Below are 18,633 nucleotides of genomic sequence, written 5' to 3'. Positions count from 1 at the left end.
AACCATACTAGCCTAACGAGCTGTTAGACCTTCCTTTAACTTGTGCCAACTGTCATTTAACATGCATGGGAATGCCTGAGCTGCATCTGTGACTAGGACATTTCTGAGCACAAGCTGGACATACTGCTCTGTGCATACCACCTTAAAAGTTAGGCCACAATTTCTATTTCTCCCTGTACCCAAAAAAAATAACTACTAGTAATGCTGAGTGATAAAGTTTTACTTGCACCTTTTTTTTTATTAGAAAACTATTTAACAAGTTTAGGATTCAACATTTCTATAGTGCAGTCTATTACTGATTTTAAGATTATGCAAGTTAAGCAGGTTGTGCAATTTACTTTAAAAATATCTTTTTCTTTTCTGAACATATTATCTGAACACAAAACAAAAGCCTTTTATTTTTAACTAGTGTTGCTCTTGGTCAAGACTATATTAAATCTTTAAGGTTTCAGTTTAGCACAAGGTACTTAAGAATATGCCTAGCCTGAAGTATGAGTACTTTCATTGACTTTGCATGGAGACTCAGGGCTTCAAGGCAAATTAGGCCTCTACATGTGTGTGTGATTCCCACAGTCAGCAGGAGCTTCTTTGAAGTTACATGGTCACTGATCCAAGGGCAGAATTTGGCTCTCAGAGGCACAGAAATAACAAGGCTTCTAAATATGTTCACAGATCTCCCTGCAATACAAATCCCATACCTGGGCATGCAGATGAGCATATAAATCAGACAGATTAATGCCTGGAATTAGAGGGATTCATGTACATCTGGGCCTTCCTAATCATCAGCTCTTCACTGCCCTCCCACTCCTCCGTATAATACTCAACAAGATTCAGGCAAGGCTTTACAGGTAGCAAACCATGGGCAGTGAGCTTGCAAACCTGTTGTGTTGGCTTACTTACTTTTCCTCTGCAAACTGAACGCACACACTCAACAATCTGTCCTGTCTCGAGCTGAAAAGCTCGGCAGCGCTTCATCTCCTGGTCCCACAGTTTTACAGCACCTCCTTCTTTTGTCCTGAAAAGAAGCATGTTATATTCCATGAGGCTGCCCACTCCTATGCATCTTACATTTCTACTGTGATACTTTTCTGACATTCATGCATAACATGAGTACCATCTCTTACTGTATTTAAAGGAGGCTTGATCATGGCTGCATTAAGAAAAGTAACTAGTATAACCATCGGATAGTAAATCACAATTTTTCATAGTTTCCAAAACAGCTCCTCTACTATGTAAACTGCAAGTTGTTCTTTCTGTTAATTTCAAATCACTGTCACCCTGGCTTTGAAACTGGTAAACTTTGCTAAACATTTTTCGTACCTCTGAAAAAAAAGAACATGTAAATAAAGATAAAGAAACTGGAGAAAGGAAGTAGCCTGGGGCATAAAGCTAAATGTCCCCCAAACAGAAAGAAAGTTGCACCAGATTTATAGCCGCTCCTGTAATGAGGTTGCACATGCTATTTAAGTTCCCTATTCTATTGTTGTGACCCATATCCACCTTCTCTTCTGCCCCATATTTTATGTATTACCATTTCTTGATGCATTATGTGCCGTTAAAACTATAAGCTCTCTGGGGCAGGTACCTGTCCTTGTTACATGTTTTTAAGCACTGTGCAATTCTGGAGAACAGCATAAATAACAGTAAAAATAATCTAAGACAGACATATACTATGCATTTTAAGAAGGTATGTGTCTTACGGTCTCTCCTTCCCTCCAGTGACAATTAGTCCATCTCGAAGAGTTGTGTACATTGTAAACACTGGACCCGTATGAGCTTTAGCTACCAGTCTAACCAAAAAGTGATCCTTCCAGACGTAGACATCTCCGTTTATGGCACCAGTAAATGTAAGGTTAGTCTGTAACAAAAAACAATCTCTAATATTAAAAAAAAATCATTTTTACAGTTTGAGGTAGAACTCTGGTTTAGATATTGGATGTCTCACAGAAAAGCCTATGACAATGTAAGTATTGGAATTTAGCAGAACCTTTGGGAAGGAACAAATTGGTTGTTCTTGGAGTCAGATCCCACTGTAGGTAAGCATGTGAACTCCAAATGTTTCAAACAGCCACATTCATCAAGGACCATGTGTCCTGTGCTTGTGAGCGCACCTACACACTGGCACAAAGGGAAGAGTGACTATGACCCTCCTCAGTTTCCTGACATTTCAGGGTCTGTTTTCAGCTGAAGACTAGGCTGTGGGAATTCACACTATGTCTTGAGGACCTAGGATTTCTGTAAGGTAAATAGTCATCCTTTCTTTTTCAAGTATGTGTCAATGGGGATCTCACTGTAGGTGACTGGAAAGCAGTTACCCAGTGAGTGTATGGTGCAATGTCTCAGCTTATTCATGTGAACAGTATTTGCAGTACTACTATCCCAAATATGGTGTCTAGGTATAGAATCATAGAGAAGCAGGGCTGGAAGGGACCTCCAGAGGTCATTTAGTTCACCCCCCTGCCAGCTATAATAATAATATATATACTAAAATATATATTAAGAAATTCCATTACAAGCAACCTGAACTCACCGCTCCGAAGGCAACAGAAAGCATGGTTTGCATTTTGGCATCTTCCATGGAACCAATTACTCCTTTTTTGTAAAGCAAAGAACTGCCAGCTAATGTCCAGAACTTCATGTGTTTTACCCCAACTGACACAAACTGAGTGTCTGAATCTGGGCGGAACTCAACAACAAATATCCTCTCCAGATGCCCTCCTCGGCTGGCCACTTTAGCCCCTGTTTTAATTAGGAAGGGATAAAAATAAAGCTAAATTTACCTGCAACAGTAACCTTCCATATGATTTTATAAAGATATTGACTGGTGCTACTTGATGGGTTACAGCAGTGCTTTCCATACACTGAAGTCCCTCTTCAGGAAGATGAAAACTCATATGACCAACCAACCTATACTATTACCAAATTTATCTTGAAAGCCACCCTTTATGGGCTAGTTTTTTCTATTCCCCACGCTTGGAAAATGCTGTAATAGGCCTTCAAAACACAGTACTTCTTTTTCTTATTGCACCCTTTGACGGCTAGTGTAATAGGTAGCAATGTTCCAGTCTTAAGTATTGTGACTGAGTTAGCTCCCACCAAACTGCATGGGACAATTCATGTGTCAGAGTTATGTTTCTGGTTCTTGTTATTTCTGAAAATTCAGACAGGTATCAGTTCATTGGTTACTCAGTGACATTTTAAGTGTTTCCTTGCAACCATAAATAACTTTAAAAAAAGTGAAAGTACTTTTTTTTAATGGAAGTGGTTTGTCAGTGCTCCCTCCTGGGATTCATGTAATGTTTTAGGGAATGTCGACTTAAAGGACTAATAACGGAAGTTAACACAGGCAACTCAGGCCACCCTGGCTCTGATAACCTGAGCCATGCCATGATTTGCTAACTGGAGGCATACAAGGACAAATCTCTGAAAAATATTATTTGAACCATTCAAGATAGGGATGTCAAATATATGGCCTGTGGGCTGGATCTAGTTTGTGGAGTTACTCCATTCAGCCTGCGGGGCTACTAGAAGTTGGGGACATGGTCTGCAATGGGCATGGCCTGACACAGAATATGGGGCCCCAATGGACATGGTCTGCAGTGTCAGGGGAGCGACTTGCTTGTCCTGTGGTTGCCTGACCTGCCACGGCTCGTATGCCTCTAGCAGGCAAGTGGCTGCCTGTCACATGGATGCCTGCCCCACTGCTATGGTGCTCACTGTTGCCATGGGTCTGGTGGCTGCCACTGCTGCAATGGCCAGTGCCACCACTGCTATCACTGCCCCAGCCTGAATCCAGCCTAGAAAGAGCCTCACAGTCCAGAGCTGAACTGAGGCCCAAGACTGCAGCATCTACAAAATCAAAATGAACGGTAGTGTCAGGGGTTAAGAGTTTTAGTCCACTCCAAGTAAAACTATTTTTCTTAATGTCAAACCTCAAGCACCATATGGGGATAAACATGTTGGGGGTGTGAAAAATAGTGACAAAGAATGAAGCACTCTGATTCTGAGTGATTACATATGGTGACACAGCTTGATGGGAAAAGCTATCACTGATCTACAGCAGGACTGAAAGCTAAACCTTCCACAGCCACTAAGACCTCTGAACACTTGCATCTCCTGATTTGGCCAGGAATACTAGTAACCAAGGACCTTTGTACACGTCACAAAATTGGCCTTTAAAGTGGGTTACATGCCCTTTTGCACCGCTTTAATGGCACTGCTGTTTGCACGTTTGGCAGCATATTGTGCGTTAAATGACTTTGGGACATAGCAAAATAAAACACGTCCAAGGTGTTTTCGTTTGCTACCTTAGTAGCTGTGGAGGGTAGCACCGGGCCCTGTGCAGCTCAGGGGCTGTGCAGGCAGCCCAGCAGCAGCCCATGCAGGCAGGCTGCACTGAAGAAAAAAAAAAAGTGGCGAGCCTGATTTTTTTTTTCTCTTCTCCCCAGAACCTGCCTGCCTGAGCTGCACAGGGGCCTGGTGCTTCCCTCTGTGGCTGCAGTGCCCCGTGGGACTGCTTGGGCCAGGTTTCTGCAGGTGAGTGCCGCCTGGGGGATGCCTCCATGGAGGGAAGCACCGCACCATCACTCCAGTGCCCACACCCCTCCCTGCAGCTCAGGGACTGCTCGGCCTGCTAGCAGCTTGCCCTCCCCTTCCCACTGGAGAGGCAGGTAAGGATCGGGCCCCAACCCCTGTGTACACGTCATGGGGATTTACTTCGATTTAAATTGAAGTCGGGTTTTAAAAAACCCACCACTTCAATTTAGACTGAAGTAAAACCTCCCATGGTGTGTACAAGTGGCCCTAGGCTATAGGGGGAAGCCCTTATTAGATCCCCGTTCCCATAGCAGGTGGAAGAGTTAAGTACTGCTAGTATGGGCTTCTCCTAATGGTGTCTGAAGGCAGCTGTTAATTTATTGTGCAATGAGGGGCAGAAAAAGCTCCCTGGCCTAAGACACCCCCAGGAGGTTCCATGAGCGACTAACAGTGCCTCTGTTTACATTCTTCTCATTTGGTAAGTGAAAACCAGGAATGTCTTTCAGGTTAGAGTCCACGCCTACACTTATTGGGCATCTCCACAGTTGTTAACATAAAACAGAGTGGCGTTGATGTCCATGGGAATCAATGTCACCTTGTATGGCTGCTCAAGAGATGTAGAGCATTTCTGTGAATTAGAAGACAAAGAGATGATTCACTTCAGTATGAGATCACAGAGAACCTGCTCTCAGTGGGGAAAAGTTCAGTACAAATTGTTTATCTTAATGTGAGCTCTCCCAAAAATCTAGGAAAAGATTTGCAAAGCTTTTGTTTCAGGAAAGCCCATCCAGGTTCAGAAAGCATGGCCACTTTGTTTATGGCCTTATGCTCTGAGTCAGGGTCCTTAAGCAGAGCCCTATTGCAGACTGCCCTTGAGTCTGCCACCAGTAATCTATACTGGGAGGTGGCACATGGGACATCTTAGAACAGTGGCTCTTAAACTTTTTTGATTCAAGGCCCCCCTCAGAAAATGTCAGCCCCCCGTTTTCACTTTGTGTTTTGACTATGGAATTTTTTTCTGTTGCCAAGAACTCAGAATGACCAGAACAGTTTTTACAACTGTTTGAAATCTCTTGTCACATCCAGACAAGTGCAGACACGTGGTATGTGGACCTGCAGACCTATCTGTGGTGCCACACACTGCACATGCAGGCATGCAGTGTGTATGTGTGTGTGTAGGCGCACGCGCGTGTGCACATTGGGGGGGGGGAGGGGTTGACCCTGGGAGGTCCCAGGGTTAAAAAAAACCATGCCAAAAAAAAAAGTGGGGCAGCGCACATGGCAGCAGTGTGTGCTGCCCAAAACTGGAGCCTGTCTATCCAGAGCCATGCTCCGGCTGCTGGTCAGGCTTCCTCCTGCAGAAGCACCTGAGGATGCTGCTCCCAGAGGCCCCCAGGACTCCAAGTAAGGCTGCCAGGGCTAGCACAGTTGCCAGCCCCAGCTTCCTCTACCTCACCCGGCATAGCCTGCTGCGTGCCAGAGTGTGCATGGCACGGGCATTCCCCAGGGACAAGTAGCAGCTGCTACTTCTCCCCAGGGAAACACAGGTTCCCACTCATCTGGACATGCCCTCTGGGTTTGTCTTGTGCACACCTGTGACCCCCTTGAAAGGATCTCAGGGCATGACACCCTCGTTGAGAATCACTGGTTTAGAAGCTGAGTACAGATGCAGAGTATTTTATTTATCTAGATATAAATAATAAAACCATGCCTAAATAAAGCTCTAGGCACCCTAACACAATACAACAGCGTGCTGCCACTAGGGTACTGCCTAGCTTCTGGATCCTGATTGAGGTTAAGTAGGAGATTAATACCAAACTGCTCACTAGGGCAATTCTAGGCATGCACAGAAGCAGAACTGAAGGCAGCTGTGGAATATTAATGTCCAAGAGTGAGCTGCACTTCCAGGATTAGATGGTGGATTCCAATTTTGACTTGGGCACCTTAGTTCCACCTAAGTTAGAGTGACCATAAATCCTACTTTCCATTTTAAATACCTGTCTGGGAGGGCCTGTCAGTTTCTTCAACTGAACGCTTTTGTCCCATTTTTACAAATCTCCCAGCCTGAACCAACAAGATGCTGGGGACAGGTGTCCATCCCCTACATCCCAGCAAGCTCTGCTGAGACCAGAGCTTGGAAACAACTAAGGATGCTCAAGAGCGGGGAGAGGGAGGTGTCCCATTTTGAGATTCAAGAAATATGGTCACTCTAACCTAAGTTCTTTCTGGGATCTAGCTCAAAGCCTGGGCAGACAAAGTACATGACCCCACACAGTTTTCTCAAGCTGAAAGCATAAGGATTCTAGATTTACCTTCTTGCCACCTCCACACTGTGATGGTATGCTCTGGATCTACTCCTACTGATACCAGAAGTTTGCCAGTAGCACTGAAGTTAACATAGTTGACCCCTTTGGTATGGAAGCAACGCAGCATAGAAAGAGTCTGCTTATTCATAGCATCCCATATGTGAATAGTAGGAGTTGTACCTAAATGCAAAAAGATAAATTAAAAGAGACTTAATTCCTTTTGTGAGAGCTTCAGTGTTATAAAAGCAGTTTCCAAGAACAGAGCATCAAAACAGACAATTAAAAACATGTTAAGCTTAAGAACCACACTACTTACTGTTGTTTGCGAAATAAGACAAGTTCTAAATGGACGACAATACACTAATGGAGAATCTCATGCAAAATAAATTGTCTGTAGATGTTTCACTTGTATCCGCAATTCACACAGATACAACAAGGTAACATGAAACTTTACATAACTCTGCTGACTAGAACTCACAAACAAAACAGCCTTACCTGGAAATTCTGTCATATCACCTGCATTGTGAGAGCAATGGCAAATGAGGAAGCACCAAGGGAAAACAATAGCTGAAATAAGTCATGTTTCTAATGCTGAAGTACTCAACATCAGCACCAGAAGGAAGCACAAAAGTAAAATTTTGAAAATGGACATGAATAAATAAAACCAAAAAAGAAAAAGCAGGAATACCGTTGAACCTTTTGGGTGCACTCTCTTTTATATAACAACAATATTTATTTATTACTTTTCCAGATTAAAAAAAAATTGCATGTAAAACAAATGTTATCCTATGCAGGTCTATTTATAGTTCTTGAATTTTATCCAGAGTCAATAGTTGTCTAGATTATTGAGCAAATATTAGAAACATTGATTTCCTGGGTTCTCATTAAGCACTCAAAGAGGAGGGGAAAAGGGGCTGTCTGCAATAATTGATTTTTTCATGCTATCTCATCATAGAAAACTTGTTGAGAAAAATGTCTATGTATTCTATTTCAAGGAATAATTCTGAAAATAACAGATCTTAAACAAATCTCTAAAAGGATTCAGAAACTGCTGTATTGGGATTCGGACTCAAAATCTAGGACACGCAGCATTCTGTACTATGTTTGGCTCCCACCCACCCACAGCAGAAATTACTACATTTCAATTATATCATATGTTGCCAACCTATGACCTCCTTTGAGACCCTCCAGGATTAAATGTGCTCGCACAAATATGAATGTATTGCTCTAAAATATTATTACAATTCTTAATGGGACACTGTGGAAATAGCTAAATGAGACAGAAGCAAATACAGCATGAAAACCATATGGAAGTGGATATTTTGTCTATTCGTTTTAACCCTAAACATAAGGTATCCACAAAAAATGCCATGGAGGTTTTTTGCCCAACTTTTTTCCCAAAGTGCAAAGTAATCCTTGCTTCTGTCCTGAAATCTTTTTCTGCTGAATGTCACCTCAGGATACTTTTATGGGCAAGTCTTCAATTTCTCTAAATGAAGGTTTCTAACAGAAATGTTGACAGAAGCTAAATATTAGCAAGAGTAGCATGTAATATTTTAATAAAAGGATACTGAATAAAGAAGCATTACACAGAAACTAAATAACTCTACTTGGCAGTTTTTAAAAATAATTTCCCTGACACTAGAATTCTGAACTTGTACTTCAGATAAGGGTAACATGTATTGCCATTCTACAGCCCTGTCTACAGGTATAGACTAAATATATATCCTCTAATTTGAGTCTGCTCAGAGAGCCACATTCCCATTAGTTTCTATGGGACTTGACAGCACTCAGTAAAAGTGACTACAAGTTTGTTAAAGTGTTGATATGCTTCTGTTTTCCTGCGCTATGGCTAAGGTTCATTAGCATAGTAGTCGTGGACTTCTACTCCCAGTGATAAAAATCAGGGATGTAAATAAATTAGTACACCAGTGATTATAGAGTTAAGTTGGTTTAATACTGGTGTAATTAAGTGAAAGGAAAACTTGAAAATATATTTCTATTCTGAAGTTGTGGGCAAAAGGTCATGATCATGCAACAGTTACTTGTGACCTGAAGCCATTGGGACTATTTATAGGAGTAAGTGGGCATGTGTACACATGCATTAATGTGCTGTAGGTATTGCGCATTAAGTTTAGTACCTGTAATAACAGGTACTAACTGAATGCATAGTAACCAGCACTACTGAACACCTTTTTTAGTGATGCTAACACATAGTAGACTAATTCTACTGCACTTTAGCGCAATAGCATGGCTTTTGCCATGATGTGCTAATGCGCAGTAGAATTAGTCTACTGTGCATTTAGCATCTTGTGTGGACACACCAACTATGACTCAAATAAGTATGATTTCAGAGTTGGGTCCATTTCTGTGTCATTACTGCTATTTATATGTCATTGTAATTTTTTTCTATACACTTAACTGTTTTTTGCACTGATGCTTTTCATTAAAATGTTCTCCCAGTGTTCAGCAATGCTTTTGTGATACTTCTGAACAGTGCTCTGAGCACAGGAAGTGAAATGAGATGATCACCAATAAATGAGATGAGTTGGTGCAACCTACTAGAGCCTTTGATTTTACTCACTGTTACATGCATGGTATCTCATGGTCTAAAATCTAGTAACTCACAGAGATGACAACATAGCAGATGTATTGAAATCATAAGAAAATACTGATGATCTCATCAAGGGTGAAAAAATAATCTGAGGACAGCAACATTGGTAAAACCAAGATTCCTAAATCAAAAGCCAACAACAAATCAGTGCCCTGATGATTTTATTCAAGTAGAACTGTGTTAATATGGAAAATCACCTACCAATCTGGCTGGTAGCAACAATGTTTTTATATTTTGGATGTTGATTCACAGTCAGGCAGAGAATGTCATCAGTATGCTCCAAGTAGAAACTCTGGCTTCCTAACAAAATGCAAACAAGTTTTTATTAACAACAGTATTTTACAATAGACTACAATGGAAGTGAAGAATTTTTAAAGTCATCTTTTGCTACACATCGCTCTATACTCTCAAAGGGGGCAGGAGAGGAAGGATTACAACAAATTAAAGCAGGGGTTGGCAACGTTTTTGGGCAGAGTGCCAAAAACCCCATGCAACCTGGATTTGGAAGATGTTGGCGTGCCAGGGATGGACAGTGGGGGAGCTGCAAAGGGCCTGATCCTCAGCCTGGCCTGGCTCCATGGTGGCAGTGGTTGCATGCCTGCAACCACAACCCCTTCTCTCGGGTGACCACCTTTTTAAAATGTAAAGGTGGGACACATGTCTGCCTTTTCCCCCACCCCGTCCCGCTTCTGTCAGCAGCATGGCTAGAGCAGAGCTGAGCAGGGGTGGATGCAGACTGCCCACTGCAGGCTTCTGCTGCCCTTCTGCTGGGAGCCCTGTGCTGGCCATGTGCCCCCTGGCCACCCAGCAGCAGCAGGGGGTATAATTCCACTCTGCCACCATCCCTGCTGCTGCCAGGCAGGCAGGGGGCACATTGCCACAGTAGCATGGGGCTGTCAGGGGGAAGGCAGCAGAGCAGGGACCCTGAGCCCTTAGTAGGCAGCCGGCATCTTCCCCTACCTCACACACATATCTGGGGGGGGGCATATGCCCCCCCCGCCTCCTTCAGGGGGTGCATGCAGTGTTAGGGAGCTGCCCTGTGCCCTGTGCCCCCTGGACAAGCTGCCCATGGCTCTGTCCTGCTCCATGCCCCAGCCCCATGCACTGCCTTGGATGGGCAGTGGCCCCAGCCCCTTCCCCACTCTCTCCCTCACCGTGGAGGCCTCAATCTGCCTCCTTCCCCTCCCCCCATAGACTTACCTTCAGGGAGCGGCTCTCCACGCTGCCTGGCTATATTCCCAGCCACGTGCATGTGGTTGGGCACGCATATGCATGTGGTGCCCTCTGCGTCCCAATCCCAGTAGCCCAAAGCAGCCCCTTGCAGGCTGGAATGCTGCCAGCCTGCAAGGGGAAACCTGCTGTTTCCTGCAGATCCCTGCATGCTGCTGCAAATCTGGGACATGTGCAGTCCTGGAGTCATGCAGCTTGGGACTGGGACTTAAGGTTTCCATTCTGGGACTATCCCACCCAATTCGGGATGGGTGGTCACCCTACCCTTCCCTGCCATGCACCTTGAGGCAGGCGTGCAGCTGCCATCTGCCACCAAGCCCAGACTGCTTGCAGCAGGCAGCTGTGGGCTGGCTGCACTGGGGTCCAGAGCCCCAACTCGGCTCGTGACTAGCAGCAGCTGCACATGCACTCTGATGAATACAGCTGGGAAGGGGCCAGGGTTGTTCTGCCCCCAGTCCCTTTCCCACTGTGTGCCCCAAGGTGCGTGTGCAGCTGCTGCTGGCCATGGAGTTGTGCTGGGACTCCAGACCCCAGAGTAGCTGTTTGCGGCCTGCATGCTGCGAGCAGCTTGGGGTCTGTGGTGGTGGCGGCTGCATGTGTGCCTTGGGGCACATTATGTGGAAGGGGCTGGGGTTCACGAGTGCAGCGACTACTGCCATGGAGCCGGGCTGGGGCTCTGGACACTGGTGTATTGGTGGCAACTTCCGAGCTGCCTGCCAGGGCTGCTGAGCCTGAGCTGCTTGCAGTAGGGCTTGCAGCATCCCAACTACCTGCTGTGAGCAGCCCAGGTTCTGTGGCTGGCAGCAGCTACACAGAGCTTAAGCTGACTGTGGTATGCTGGGCAAAATAGTATCATGTGCCATGTTCTGGCACACACGTTGAGGGTCGTCAACCCCCGATTTAAAGGATTTATTTTGCTCTCATTTATGTGGAACAGAGCAAATTTGCAGAAAATAGCACATGGTTTTAAAATTACTATATAAAAAAAGCTATTTGTTCATTTTCAGGAGTCTCGACAAGGGCCAAAAAAACCCTCTAGCTGCCATCTTGCTGAACCTACATAGGAAGGGGGCAGCCCAGGCCACCTGCCTAACAAGAAAAAACCTGTAGAAAGGAACCAGGGGCGGCATCCAGATGAGCATGGAAGTGTGGTACAGGAGGAGGAGTGCCCTACCTTGCAGTGCGGTGGGGAGGGAGGTTCAAAAAAGCCATGGTAAAAAAAAATCAAGGTGGCACATGTGGCATAGCGTGTGCCACCCAAAACTGAAGCCTGGCCAGCCAGAGCCATGCTCCAGCTGTCAGCCAGGGGTCCCAGCTGCAGGAGTGCCAGAGCTGCAGCTTCCTGAGGCCCCCAGGACCCACAATTGCTGGCCCCAGCCTCCCCTACCCCACCCAGGGTAACCTGCTGCATGCCAGAGTGCATGTGGCACAGATAGTCCCTGGGGACAAGTTGCTACTTGTCTCTGGGGAAACAGATGGCCATGCTCATCTGGTTAAATTCAAATTGTACCCCTCTGAAGAAGGGGCCAAAGAATAAGAAATTGGAGGATTCTTCCCAATCCATAGGTCACATTAGGTAGGGCATTCCCACAGCTATGAAAGCATGATGGCTCTGGTGCTTCTCCTTTCCTCTTGGCAGCAAGATCCATCACACGTCCTACTGCCATAAGTTTGTTCCCGATAGGTCATTGGTGGCCAACCTTTTTGGAAAGTATGCCAGAAGCTGAGCCCTGCACCCTCTCTGAGTGCCACTCCTTTGCCCTACCCAATCTGCTGCTCTGCTTTCTGCTTCCTGCCCTATCTGCCATTGTCCTCCCAGCTCCAGCCTTGATCTGCCACATGCCATCCACAGAGGCCGCCTGTGACGTGTGTGGCATTTGTGCCATGGTTTTACCACCTCTGCCGTAGGTAATCAATAGCAACTAAAGAATAGGGCTGAGAGGAAATAAGCTGAAAGCTGAAAGCCATATTAACTCCCAGCTGTGTTTCTTCAGGGAAATCTAGGGAAAGTGGAGATGAAGGTGCAGTCAAGTACAGCCTAACTTGTTCTTGCTCTTCTGTTTCTTTTTTCTTATACTCTTCATGAAATACTCTACACACATGTATAGCACCAATATGATCTCCTTTCCTGAGATTTAAAATGAAACAATTGATCTTGGCTGCTCTGAAAGGTCCTTCTTAGCCACATCGGACCTACTGCACAGTAGCAAAGGCACATAGTTTTTTGTGATGCTTAATGTGCAGTAGATGAATTCTACTGTGCATTAGCATGGTTTTTGTTGTGATGTGTTAATGGGCAGTAGAATTAGTCTACTTGGGAACTGCTCAGCCCAGGTTCTTAGTTTTTTCTTTCCAGAGAGCCATTCATCTCTCTTTTATTCATGGTGATTTTCAACAAAACAGCTGTGTAAGTTAAGTTGGAAGATTCGATTTGCATCTCTGAGTGGGAGATACCCTTGGTCACCAGAACAGGATGGCTCCAAAGGAGAACTTGGCAACCCTGTTATAATTACTGCAGAGCACAGAGACAGCTATAGGTTCTTTTCCATGCTCACATGGATCCTCTACCAGGATACAAAATAGAAAAAGGGTGTCAGAGGGTGACAAAATTATGAATTATGAGGTTGTCTTGGCCATGCAGTTTTTTTTAGTCCGAAGTATTGTTTCATCTTGAATTACCCGTGGAAAGATTTTGAACTATGCCTGCTGCAGCTGTGTGGAAAATAATATCAGCACCATCATTGAGGTAATGAAGGTTGTTACGACAGTCAAATCCTCTGTATCCAAAAACATGGTCTAAAGCCAGCTCCTAGTTAAGTAAAACAAGAAAAAAAAACATGGTGGAATAAAAGAATAAGCGAGACAATTGCAAAGTTCATATATAAAGCAAAGTGTTAAAGTAATTAAGCAAGAAATATTCTGCCAAAGCAAATGAATAATTATACAATAATTAGTAAAGTATTCCTACCCCTCTCCTAGTTTACAGAGGCATGACATTCTCATGCATCTTCTACACTGTTACAATTCACTGAAGCACTGAATTTATTTTCCAATTTCCTGAATAAACCAAAAGCAATACATTCTTGCTTCCTCAAGGTCCACGCAAAATAGATTCAAGGTCAATAACGGTATATATTTATTATATTTCTCATACTAGTCAAAGAGATTGCAATCAATATGTGTGAACATAATTACTTCACTGAAAGTTTCTTCTGGATGACATACATTTCGAGAGGCTTCACAGATAGGGAAGTAATCTGTTGCTAATAAACTGTCATCAAATGTACCAAAATAAATAAAATCATTTATTAAAAAAAAAATCTTTTAAAATATGGAAAATTCTATTCTTTAAACAGGGAAAATACAGGTTTTAAGCAAGTTTATGGGTAAAGCATTAGTTAGAATTGTATTAGAGTTGACAATCATAATCAATTCCCAGGAAAATTTTCCTCATAAGAGAGAAATTTTAGAGATGTAGAGATGCTTTTTAGGTGGCTGTTCAGTGAGTCCTTGTACCTCAGAATGAAGACCTAATGAAGCTGGCCCTGGCCCTGAAATAGCAGTTTATTTTGTAAAACTAGCCTGCAAATGGCATTGCTATGTGACCATGATGTCCCTGCACAAGTAGTGCACAAATCCTTCATGCATTTTTTTAAACTGTCTAAAATTTCAGAAAAAATGTGCAGCCCATAACACACTTTCTCTCTCTCTCTCTATATATACACACACACATATATAGGCATGTGCCATAGAATGATTTCTGACTTTGCAGTATTTGGTTCTTTGCGAGGCTGTAGCCAGTGTGAAGCTGACTACTGAGGCACATTTACTTCGTGAGCAGGAGCTCACGTTATTTTGAACAGATATGTCAGTCAGAACTCCTCACATGCCCTGATCTGTGCCTCCATGTGCTCCCACATGTGGTTATGAAAGACACAGTGGCTACGACCCCCCTAAATTTCTTCACATATAAATTCTGCAGATCACAGAATCCAAATTGCCTAAAATATCTCAAGGAACCACACTTCCTGTAGGGTAAGTAACCATACTGTCTTCTTAGAGTATGTATAAGTGGAGATCCCATTGCTGGTCACTGATGGGGATTATCTTCTTTGGAAGCATGGGAACAAGGAGTATTAGCTGCATCAATAAAAATAAAATAAAAGGAAATTCTTCCCTCAACTCTGTCACTGGGTCTAGCAGTGCAGTTCAGGTATGATACTTTATGAATGTAAAGGGATTATTTGATGTAGCAGATTTGAGATACCAACATGTTTCAGAAATACGCTGAAGAAATTATCTGGGCCTTGGTCGGTGAGGGGAAGAACACCTGCCAGAGATGAGTGTTATGTTATCCATTTTGACAGCCTTTGGGAGGAAACAGTTTTGCCTTTAGAGAGGCCATCTATACTTATGGATAGACATGGAAAAAGTCTGAAAGATTTAATCCTGTTAGTGAAGTACCACATAACATGCGATATATCCAAAGTATTTCTTTTCCTCGTGTGTAAAGTGATTGAGGTTTAGGTGAAATTCACCTACTCCTCTGGAGATGAACTTTGCATCAAGTCTCAGTATCACTTTGTCGTTGTAGAACAAAATGTCTGGGGTTTGCACCACAAGTATCTGCAGCAAGCTCACTCTACTGGCCCATGTGGCAGCCACCAGAAAGACCTTTCAAGCTGTTAGAGGAGAGAAGACTAAGAGAGATAGTATCAGATGCTACATCTCTGTTGCTAACAGATGGATCTTGATCAAACTGAAGTAGAATCCAGAACATTTCAACCACAGTAGGTAGCCCAGAAACACTGGTATCATGTTTTGTGTCAGACTTAAGCCGTGGCCACCTACAGAGGAAAAATCTTTTCCTTTTGGAGGATAGCACTTCCTGGTACGTTGCTATTGCCTACCTTCAGCTAAGACATCCTGAATATGTGAGAAGATTCTCTTAGTCTCTCCACAGTACACATTCAGTAAGTATCCAGGCCGTTAGTTTCAGTAGTATATTTGTCCCCGGTTTGGTGACAAGAGGTCTAGGAGCCTGACTGGGGTCACACAGACCTATGTAGCAAGTCTGTAGCAAGCAATACCTATCTCTGCTAGTGCGCAGAAGATCAACAATAAGCCTGGTCTGGTCTCTACTCTGGAGATTAGAGGAATCAGTAGGAAAGCATAAACCAGACCTTGAACCCAGTGCAGAAGACTGGCAGTAGGGATTCCACGCTTATGCACCCACTGGAACTGATGTGTGGACATGTGGCACTGTCTCAGGTGTTAAATCGTCTATGGATGTGTCTCCCAAAAATTGTACCCTCAGGGATGCATCTACACAGTGACCAGTCATGACTGGTGACGCCATCTACTAAGGAAATCCACCAAATTGTTGCTGGTACCTAGTAGTATTAGAACTAATAGACAAAGAGCAAGTACTTCCTTCCTTTTATACACAGTACAGTACCAAGGTGTTGTTTGTCAGTATTTGTACTACAAAATGCACACATGCACATGGCAGCCAGGCAGCAGTGGAGAACAGCTCCAGCAGCTCCCTCCAGGTAAGTCTATGCGGTGGAAGGAACACAGGTGACGCATCTGGGGGGTGCAGGGAGGGCACAGGCAATGTGCTGGTGGGACAGCAGGGGGCACAGGCGATGCATTGGGGGGGCGGGAGAGCACAGGCATTGGGGGTGCTGGGACGGCATGTGTCCCCACAGATTTTTGTGCCCACTATGGGGTGTGGAGATGCAGTCGAGCCAGATCAGCTCCAGGCAGGAGCTGCCTCTGTGGCCCAATAGCTGGGGCCCAGCCACTAAGGTGAGGTGCAGTGGCTGCAGTGGTGGCAGTGTGGAGTTGTGAGCCCTGGGGGTGCCTCACCTTGGTAGCCATGGTGGTATGGTTCTTCCTTCTGTGATGGGTCCTGCCTGCTGGGCCATGGAGGCAGCTCCTGCCTGGAGCTGGTCCAGGCCAGCTGCAGCTCCACACCCCACTGAAGGTGCAGAAATTTAGGGGGGGCACGTGCCCCCCAACATGTTGCCTGTGCTCCCCCTTCCACATGTCACCTGTGCCCACACCCCTCCTTCCCCCATACATACCTACTGACTTCCTCACACACTGGGGGGGCTGGGGCTTGGCGGTGGGGCCAGTGGGTCAGGAGTAAGGGGCACTAGCAGGGACAGGGTGCTGTGGCTTGGGAATGAGGGGACCAGCAGGGCCAGGGGGCTGTGTATCAGAAGGGGCAATGGTATGGGCAGGGGCATGGCACCAGTATATCAGGGCTGCTCAGTGCCACAAAGCAGCAGGGGGGACAGCTGCAGCTGGACTCGTGTCCTGGTGAATGAAGGCAGGGGAGGGGGAGCTCTGATTTTCCATGATAAAAAAACTAAAATCAAACACCAAAATATATAGGTATTTAGAATCTATTTTAATATAACATTTGAGGCACTGGAAGGCTTCCAAATTGCTTTAAAATTATAAATATATCAATAAAACATTGTGTTCAACTGATACCTATGTATACACTGGTGTTTCATTTTAACTGCAAAAAACACGGATTTGGGGGGTTTTAATCAGAGAATTTGGGATTTTTAAAGAGTGAAAACTAGGATTCCTGATAATGACTCTCATGGCCCAATATGGATTCATCCATTGCCATGTATAGCACTAGTGTGTGTAGATGAAATGAGCGGCATGTGTTCACGACACTTTCAAGTGGGTTAAATGCTTTTGCACCGCTTCAATAGTGTTGGTGTTTGCATGTGTCAGTGGCATATTGTGCAATAATTCCAGCCGCTGTAGCAAATTCGGTGGCATAATATGCCTTAAACTACTTGGGGCACAGCAAACTAAAACTCTTCCAAGTTTTAGTTTGCTGCCCCTACAGCTGCGGAGCAAAGCACTGGGTTCTGTGCAGCTCAGGGGCTCTGCAGGAAGCCCTGCAGGCAGCCTGGCAGCAGCCGGGGAAGACAGGCTCTGCCCAAGATCTTTTTTTTTTTTTATCCCCTGGAGCCTGCCTGCCTGAGCTGCGTGGGGGCTCAGTGCTTCCCTCTGCAACTGTGATGCCCCTGGGACTGCCGGAGTCGGACGCTTGCAGGTGGCTGCCGCCTGTGGGAAGGGGCCTGCCACTGCTGTGGAGGGAAGCACCAGCCCCCCGCCGGCAGCCCAGGGACTGCTCTGCTCACTGGCAGCTCACCCTCCCACTCCCTGCCACCAGAGAGGCAGGTAAATTTGGGTGTGTGCGCAACATGGGGGTTTATAGGGCCCTAAATTGAAACAGTGTTTTTAAAAACCCACTGCTTCAATTTAGGGCCTCTGTTTAATCTACACACACCCATTGGTTACCATTTGCTCTTCCTAAGTTTTGCCCTAGTTCCCTTTTGTGGTCCTGGAGGAGTGTGTCAAGGAAAGGGAATGTCTTTTCCTACACGAGAAAACTATTACTTGACAAATAAGGCTTGATACTTCATGGAAAAGAATGCATTGTACCTTTAAACTATAGGGAGATTTTACCTAGCAAACATTAATATCAAAGCAAATTTCAAAATGAATAAATAAAAACCAAAAAATCCTTAAGCCTGACCTCAACCAGTTTCTTTTTTTTGTTGATATTATTCTTTTGCAGTTTTTCAGGTTGAGGAGCAGCTCTGCTAACTGGTGGCCTGAAACAATACATTGAAAACAAAAAGAAGACAATCAATATATTTCAATGCAAAAGAAAATGTTCAAAACTATCCAATATGTTTGTGTACAAACAGAAGAATGGGAAGTATAGCTAGCAAGGTTTAGTGCCTGCTGTCTCCAGGATTTTATAGCAAATGCACTGAACCTGGATCCGTTCTGGTGTAGAAACGTTACTGAAGAATGCCACTGATGAGAATGAATGGCAGAACAGACAGTGCTGGGACAAATTCTTTTAAACTCACACCAGCCTGAATCCAGAGTAACTCCTTGAAA

At 44.6% G+C, this 18,633-nt stretch overlaps 1 protein-coding gene across 2 annotated transcripts in view; it reads right to left on the bottom strand.

Moving 5' to 3' along the window:
• EML6 (EMAP like 6) overlaps window positions 1-18,633 on the bottom strand; it is a 325,901-nt gene that overhangs the window by 24,255 nt on the left and 283,013 nt on the right. For both annotated transcript variants that reach the window (XM_019500824.2, XM_059719398.1), the window contains exons 28-34: window positions 18,260-18,338; window positions 13,366-13,495; window positions 9,658-9,756; window positions 6,849-7,022; window positions 2,531-2,739; window positions 1,701-1,858; window positions 901-1,015 (exon numbers count right to left, since the gene is read on the bottom strand). In XM_019500824.2, the coding sequence (XP_019356369.1) occupies window positions 901-1,015; window positions 1,701-1,858; window positions 2,531-2,739; window positions 6,849-7,022; window positions 9,658-9,756; window positions 13,366-13,495; window positions 18,260-18,338 (964 nt within the window). The remainder of the gene's footprint in view (window positions 1-900; window positions 1,016-1,700; window positions 1,859-2,530; window positions 2,740-6,848; window positions 7,023-9,657; window positions 9,757-13,365; window positions 13,496-18,259; window positions 18,339-18,633) is intronic.

This window comes from Alligator mississippiensis, chromosome 1, assembly GCF_030867095.1.
Source record: "Alligator mississippiensis isolate rAllMis1 chromosome 1, rAllMis1, whole genome shotgun sequence".
In the NCBI taxonomy this organism is placed as follows: domain Eukaryota; kingdom Metazoa; phylum Chordata; order Crocodylia; family Alligatoridae; genus Alligator; species Alligator mississippiensis.
This window is presented reverse-complemented; position numbering and strand designations above follow the sequence as displayed.